Source organism: Sinocyclocheilus anshuiensis, unplaced genomic scaffold, assembly GCF_001515605.1.
Source record: "Sinocyclocheilus anshuiensis isolate Anshui unplaced genomic scaffold, SAMN03320099.WGS_v1.1 scaffold1941, whole genome shotgun sequence".
Taxonomy (NCBI): Eukaryota; Metazoa; Chordata; class Actinopteri; order Cypriniformes; family Cyprinidae; genus Sinocyclocheilus; species Sinocyclocheilus anshuiensis.
In genome coordinates, this window is record NW_015536568.1 from 462,659 (window position 1) to 471,226 (window position 8,568).

The following is an 8,568-nucleotide window of genomic DNA, read 5'->3' on the forward strand; positions in this document are numbered from 1 at the left end:
ATATATATATATATATATATATATATATATATATATATATATATATATATGTGTGTATGTGTGTATGTATGTATTTTATAGATCTATACACAAAAGCAACCATAATCCTGTTTTTTTTTTTCTCCAGAGATTCGTAAGAGGAGGAAATCACTACGGAGAAAGTTTGACTCCTTCTCAAAAGAAAAGAAAGAGCGAGGTAAGAGATGTTTTTATTTCATTTTTCACATATCATTAGATCTCATGCAACCTGTGTGTAAATGACTATAGAAAGGCAATAGTTTAAACATAGCAAAAGTTTCACAAAATTACATTTTCAAAAAACATAGTTGTCTTTGTAAACATTTTTGAATGTAATAAAATGAATAACTTGATCTTCCTCTGAAGTACCTTTCCATTTTTGCCAAGGTCCACTATCAGCCATGTAGCTATGGTACTGCATTAGTAAACTAGCCTGGCTCCATTCTACATAATTGTCACTTCTCAAGATAGATAAAATCAAGTTCCACTTCCACCCTTCGATTTTTTGTTGAATATCCCGTTTTACTTTTAAATAATGTCACATTATAGAAGTAAAATGGGTTGAGAGTGATGAATTGGATTGTCTTTAAATGCCCTGTGTTTGTCAGGCAGCATTCCTGAGCACATGCAGTCTTGTAATCTTTGTTTAACAAACAACCAACAAGACATATATACTTAAATGTCAGATCTTCAACTATTCTCTTTTAGATGATTTTAAACTACACACAAATGATAATGAAACTGCATTTCAGATTTCATCCAGATGTCCACTTATATTTTTGTCAACTTATGTAACTCTGTCTTCATGACATTGTCATTGTTAAACCATTACTACTGTACTACTAATCGCCGTTCTTTGGTGATGGTGGTGGACAGTGATGGTGAACAGAGAATAGAGACTTATAAATGGCTGTTCGCTCAGTGGATCCTCTGACTCTGGTTGCCAGGGCTGCTTGGTGTGTCACAGTTCTTTTAAATCTCCCATACGCCTTTAAGACATAAAGCTTTAAGTCTTTAAGACGCAAGACAATTTTACATCCCGTGTAGCTTTGCTTCTTTGCAATCTGTGCATCCCTGTGAATGCATGTTTTCTATGTATTGTGTATTCATCTTTGTTTTGATCTTTTTGTAGGATCATTTTAGAGGCTAAAATACTAGCTATGACTCACATACTGATACAATCTAAACAATTCTGAAACCATTCCTTCACACTATATAATGTGTAAACAGTAGACCCAGTTTGTGTGAGGATACTCAGCAAAGACTTAAGAGTTGTATTGATTTAACTGTATTTTAGGGTTTTATTTACACATTTATATTTGATGTAACTACACCGTTCAAAAGTTTAGGGATGGTACAATTTCTTATTGTTTTTGAAAGAAGTCTTATGCTTACCAAGGCTGTATTTATTCAAACAAAAATATAGTAAAACAGTAATATTGTGAAAGTACAATTTAAAATCTATTTTAATCTATTTTAAAAATGCAAGTTATTCCTGTGATGGCAAAGCTGAATTTTCAGCATCACGATCCTACAGAAATCATTCCAATATGCAGATTATAATATGCACATTTCTTATTATTATCAATGTTGAAAACAATGCTTAATTTTTTTGAGGAAACCATGATGCATTTTTTCAGGATTCTTTGATGCATATAAATTCCAAAAATACTTTACTCTTACTTTTAATAAATTTAATACATCCTTACTGAATAAAAGTAGCAATTTCTTTCTACAAATAAATAATAATAATAAAAATCAAGCGTAGCGTTAGTTCTGGCAAGTCACGTTAGTCAAGCTCGCATCAGCTGAACTTCAGCTGATCCCCATCTACCTATGGGAATACGACACCTATCTAAGCATTCATATATAAGGTCCCTCAGTATTATCAGCAGTTTTCGCATTGCTCAATAGCTAATTACCCTCCTCCATCCCCAACTCCTCCTCTGTCAGTCGGGATTCAGCTTTCTGAGTCTCCTTGAATCAGACTAATTCTAAAATGTGTACATAAAATGATTGTCAATCATCTTTGACGATAGTGGTCCTGACAGAAATCTACTGACCTCAAACTTTTGCTCAGTAGTATATGTTGAGAACACTATAATATTGGACACTTTATTTTGATGGTCCCTTTTGAGCATTCTGTCGACAATAAGTAACTTTGCACCTACATGTCAACAAACTCTCATTAGAGTACAAGTACTGTCTGATTAATATCTGCTAACTCTTTATTGTGATGGCATCCCAACATACATTCTACTGACTATAAGTAACTTTACAAGTACATGTCAGCTTATTCTAACCCTAACCCTACCCGTCTACTAACACTCTACTAACACTCTAATGAGAGTTAGTAGATATGTAGGTTCAACGTTACTTATCGTCATCAGAATGTGTTAAAGGGGCCATCAAAATAAAGTGAAACCAAATAGGGTGTTGTACACAGTCATTTAAATAATAATAAACTCATTAGTGCTGAATCAGTATTTAACTTTGCTCTAAGAGCTCAGACTGATCTCAGAGCGGCTCCGAAAGTTGCCGGAGCTAAAGCAGCACTGATTCCTGAGTCAGTTGGATTTGTTTGGCCATGTTCCTGGAGCTCGGCCAAACACCTGCCACCTGCAACCACAGTCTGCCGCTTGTTTCCAGCATGTGCGTCAGCTCGAGGTAGCAGGCGGGGAGGGCTGAATGAAGGACTGCAGGGGTGGATGGTGATAGGGTAGAGGGAGGAATTTATTTAAAGAGGACTCAATCCCCATATCCATCCAGCTTATCGGAGGACTAGCAGCTAGGGGACCAGACTAACCTGACTCGCCACTAGACCTTTAAGCCCTGGGGCAGAGATAGGAGAAAAGGGATTGTGAGGAGGAGAAGGAGGAGAGAGGATGACAAGACTGCTTTGCTTTTGTGTTGCTTTGACAGCCAAAACAGATTAGACGTAACCTCACTGTAGTCCTGTTAGGGTGATAAAGATGCTATTTAAAAGTGTGCATTTTACGTATACATCATGTCTTTGTTCCTCCCCATCTACATAAATAGTAGTTCAGTTACATTTAAGCTGCTTTAGAAGAATATGTTAAATAAACCTTTCTTTGATGTAAAGCATGTAAGATCCAGTAGAAGAGTTTCTTAAAGGTGCTAATACATCTCGTGTTTTAATTAGGCTAGTTCTGAAATCATTTAATTAAGTAAACTGTTAAGTAAACCCTCCAAGAGGCTTACTTATACACAAGAGAGGCAAACTGGTAACAGTTGTTTATATATATTTTTGGTACTTTGTTTTTTAATGTATTTATTTATTTTTGTTGTATGTATGTATAGTGATGTGAAAAAGTTTTTGCCCCCTTCTCGGTTTTTTTTTTTTTTGCATATTTGTCACACTTGAATGGTTCAGATCATCAAACAAATTTTAATAATACACAAAGATAACCCGAGTTAATACAAAATGCAGTTTTGAAATAATTATTTCATTTATTAAGGGAAAAAAGCTGTCCAAACCTGCCTGGCACTACATGAAAAAGTAATTGCCCTCTAAATCTAATAACTTGTCATGCCACCCTTTGCAGCAACAACTGCAATCAAGCATTTGCGATAACTGGCAATGAGTCTTTCACATCGCTGTGGAGGAATTTTGGCCCACTCTTCTTTGCAGAATTGTTTTAATTCAGCCACATTGGAGGGTTTTCGAGCATGAATGGACGGTTTAAGTTCATGCCACAGCATCTCAATTGGATTTAAGTACGGACTTTGACTTGGCCAGTCCAAAACCTTAATTTTGTTTTTCTTGAGCTACTCAGAGGTGGACTTGCTGGTGTGTTTGGGATCATTTTATTGCTGCATAACCCAAGTGTGCTTGAGCTTGACGTCACAAACTGACAGCTTGACATTCTCCTTCAGGGTTTTCTGATAGAGTGCAGAATTCATGGTTCCATCAATTATGGCAAGTCGTCCAGGTCCTGAAGCTGCAAAACAGCCCCAGACCATCACACTACCACCACCATGTTTGACTGTTGATATGATGTTCGTTTTATGAAATGCTGTGTTGGTTTTATGTCAGATGTAACAGGACACACACACCTTCCAAAAAGTTCAACTTTTGTTGCATCAGTCCACAGAATATTTTAAACTATTTTGTTTCTCATCTGTTCTTGAATTTCTTTAGATCGTGGCATGATGTGTTGCTCTTTAAGCATGCTTCTCTTTGTCAGACAGGTTCTATTTAAGTGATTTCTTGATTCAACAGGTCTGGCAGTAATCAGGCCTGGGTGTGGCTAGTGAAATTTAACTCAGCTTTCTAAAATAATGTGGTTAATCACAGTTCGTTCATGATTTAATAGAAGGAGACAATTAATTTTTCATGTAGGGCCAGATAGGTTTGGACAGCTTTTTTCCCTTAATAAATTAAATCATCATTTAAAAACTGTTTTGTATTTACTTGTGTTATAATATTACAATTTGTTTGATGATCTGAATCTTTTAAGTGTGACAGATATGCAAAAAATTTAAAAAACAGGAAGGGGGCAAAAACCTTTTCACAGCACTGTATGTATGTATTTATTTATTTACATTTCCAAATAAGTTTAAGCAGTGTGTTGATGTGCCATATGTTGAACAGAGCTCTCTAGATTTAATCCCTGTGGGCAGATAAAGATGTTTTCCTCCTTTGCACGAGAAAAGCAAACAGAAGCTACACTCTAAAATAATGTGGTTAATCACAGTTCGTTCATGATTTAATAGAAGGAGACAATTAATTTTTCATGTAGGGCCAGATAGGTTTGGACAGCTTTTTTCCCTTAATAAATTAAATCATCATTTAAAAACAGCATTTTGCATTATCATTTATTTATTTACATTTCCAAATAAGTTTAAGCAGTGTGTTGATGTGCCATATGTTGAACAGAGCTCTCTAGATTTAATCCCTGTGGGCAGATAAAGATGTTTTCCTCCTTTGCACGAGAAAAGCAAACAGAAGCTACACATGAGATTACTTACTGAACAGCACAGGAAGAGTGCACTGAGATACTGATCATATTAAAGCTGAAGATATGTCTGAAACATTATAGTCTTTATATGACACTTTCAAGTCATGTAAAAATTGACATCGTGATTTGTGGCCCATAGGTCTTAGAAGTGCAGTATCATTTACAATCTAAAAAACAAAAACAAGCCACAGGAGACAATCAAATATTCACTTAAAAAGAACAGTTCACGTAAAAATGAAAATTCTGTCATTATTTACTCACTCTCAACCTGTATTCTCTCTTCTATCGCTAATTTGCCCTGTTTTGAAAAATCTGGCCCCAAGTCTCTTCATATTACAGGTGAATAGGGTAAAAAAAAAATAGATATCACTATACTTTCCCAGTTGATTAATTACAGTACATTTAGACAATTGTTAGTACAAATTTTATAATAAAACCGGGATGTTTAGTATATGTAAGTGTTATTGAAATAGAGATTTCTGTAAGTGCAGGAGAAAAAAAACGCTTTTAAAGATATGTATTGTAATTTAAATCTACATACGCAAATAGATAAAGTGAAATAAAACAAACAATAAAATGTGTATTTTGAGTGTTTTTCTTTTTCACTAGTCTGAAAGAAGTCAAGTTAGGATGCAAAAGCTCAAAACTGACCTAAAAATAGGATAGGATAGGACTTGTGGGCTGATAATGAGTTTGAGGTTTTTGTGATGACATTTGATATGATTTGCAGAGTCACTTTTTACTGAAATAAAGAATGTTTGACATGTTTCACACACTCCCTTCCTGAAATGTAGTGTAAAACTAGTCCAAAAACAAATTTTAAAAGTTGACACGCACTGTATGTGACATATAAGCTTTGGAAACTATGGACACTAAATATCAAAATCTATCTATATAATTAAAATGAATTAAATAGTCCATAAGCCTACTGTCAAGGTCATTTGTTTGCTAACTGTTTGGATTCTTCCACAGAGTCTGCGCCCAAAGCATTCGGTATCCCGCTCGCCCAGGTCATCGCAAACGACCGGGCATACAAGCAACGGCAGGATGCCCTGAAAGAGAGCCGACGGGACTGCCTGGACCTGGAGGCCAGTGTTCTTCACTTCCGTGCCGAGAAATGGCAGCACAATGCAAACCGGCCGCTGGGCAATACAGCCTTATCACCTGATGCTGCCTCCTCACCAGCACTGGAGGCCCACAGCAAACCTCCCTCATCAGCGTTCATGGACGGACCTGGAGGCCAGTGTTCTTCACTTCCGTGCCGAGAAATGGCAGCACAATGCAAACCGGCCGCTGGGCAATACAGCCTTATCACCTGATGCTGCCTCCTCACCAGCACTGGAGGCCCACAGCAAACCTCCCTCATCAGCGTTCATGGACAACACCTCACGCACACACAGACGGGTAAGTGCATATTATCTTTAAAACTATGCCAACATCCTCATCACAAAGTACTGTCTTCTGAAAGCTGTGGTATGTATATTTAAGATAATTTTGGTCTTTTGATCTAGTAATCAGGAGCTGATTATTAAAACACAGAACCCAGGTCACGTTGAACTTCTAACCCAAAAAACATCTGCAATTCATTACACATAACATCACATGCATAACGTTAGGCCTGACAGCTATACATGACAACACAGTTAAGTGTGGGCTATTGCTTTGAGAGATCGTTGCTGACATCTCATACGTGAGCAAACAAAAGAAGAGGGCACTATCCACGCAAATATAAATCAGAGCCAATAAAAACTCATTGCTATCACTAACCTGGCATCATTTCATTCAAAGAATTCCCCACGGTCAAGTGCTGATATGGTACATCGCACAGATAAACTCCTGGCTGAGGCTTCTAAACCAATTTGAGCAACAACAAAAAAAAAAGGCAAAAGGAGATAATTCACTGAACTGATCTTATTTACTCTGTAAGGAATAAACTTGATTCAGAAATACAAAAAAAAGACAGAAATGCTGTATGGAGTATGGAGTCAAAAAATCAGTTATTCCTTGTTTTTTGTAAAATAGACATATATACTCTGAAAATGGTAGCTAAGAAGTTATAATGTACAAATTTAATTTCAAGAATTTTAATAAAAATAAATAAAATATACAATTCTAATTCATTTTAATTATAATACTAAAATTAAAAATGTCATTAAAATGACCAATCAATTAATTTACGTTGTATCATTTTCTGATCATGCAGGCTTTAAAAAGATGAATGTTTAGCAAAGATTATTACTAGCATATGATCATTCAAAACCAAAACGTCTGTTTCTGCAAAAACTTTTTAAACAGAATTTATTAACTTTGCAACACTGTCACTGAACAGAACTGAATCAACATTGAACTTAATTAAGCTGAATAATAACACTATTGTCTTCTGTAGAACTGCTCATAGCTGAAATTGAAGTGCTTTATACTTGAACTTTACAACATTTACATTGTTATTTTCCAGTTTATTACTGTACAGATGCTTTAAAACAATCTCTATTGTATAAAGATTGCACTATATAAATAAATGTGACTCGACTTAAAAATATATGCTATGACCACTTAATTTGGTAAAGGTACAAGAACCCAGATATCAGAGTCAAGTGAATACAATAAATAGGTACCTTTTAAAAAACAGAAAGTCATTAAAATGAGCTCGGCAATACTTTGAACAGTATAGTATTCTTCACCACATTAATAATGGCTGTTTGTTATGACTGAGTCAGACAGCAGTAGCAGCAGTCAGCGTGGTTCAGGTTATTGTTTGATGCCGTATGGGTGATTTCCATACCTCTCTCAGTGTGACTGGAGACAACATCTCTATGGGTGGCTACATATCAGCAGGAGGGAATGAGATTTACGTCTGTGTCTTTGCCAAGTCAAACTCTCCATACTCTCCACCCAAACATGGAGAGAGAATGAGAACAGATTACTGGGTTATTCAGTCATTGTGTTGACATCTGAAAAGCTTTCATTGAAATCTGTTTACATTTCTTTTGTATACATAGCATAAATAGATTTATTGTGTTCAGATTTTTCCTCACTGGCTTTGAGCTCTTTTCTGACCAGTGTGAAAGTGTTTCAGGTGTTTATCCTTTTTAGTAATGAATTGTAATTGGAACAGGCTTTCACTGAAATTGATGTTGTCATTTTGACATTTATCGTACGCCGCAAACCTTCATTCATCTGTGACCATTGGCTATCCTATCTAAACTATATTTGATGTCTCTCTCCCCACCTCTTTCTCTCTGTCAGGGAGGGATGTCTGTGGACTCCATCTCTGATATGGTTGAGAGTCAGTCCAGACTACTTGAAGCTCTGCAGCTCTCTCACCCTAATGAGCTGGAGCTGAAAAAGGCTGCCGGTCACACACAGGCCAAACTCAGTCTCAATCCCATCTACAGACAAGTTCCCCGAGTGGTAGAGCGCTGCTGTAACCACATTGAGACCTACGGTGAGCTGCAAACCGCAATACAGCACATGTCCAGTCATTCATTTCAAAACTGGAAGGACAGGGAGTTGAATTGAAATTTGAAATGGATTGGCAGGCAAAAAATTGCAATTGAAAGAAGTCTGA

General features: G+C 36.3%; 1 protein-coding gene across 1 annotated transcript in view; it reads left to right on the forward strand.

The window, feature by feature from the left end:
• Positions 1–8,568, forward strand: part of LOC107702308 (rho GTPase-activating protein 6-like) — a gene marked incomplete at its 3' end in the record, with an annotated part of 39,834 nt that overhangs the window by 29,176 nt on the left and 2,090 nt on the right. The window contains exons 3-6 of the mRNA XM_016504574.1: positions 128–196; positions 5,973–6,088; positions 6,240–6,404; positions 8,247–8,445. Coding sequence (XP_016360060.1) covers positions 128–196; positions 5,973–6,088; positions 6,240–6,404; positions 8,247–8,445 — 549 coding nt within the window. The remainder of the gene's footprint in view (positions 1–127; positions 197–5,972; positions 6,089–6,239; positions 6,405–8,246; positions 8,446–8,568) is intronic.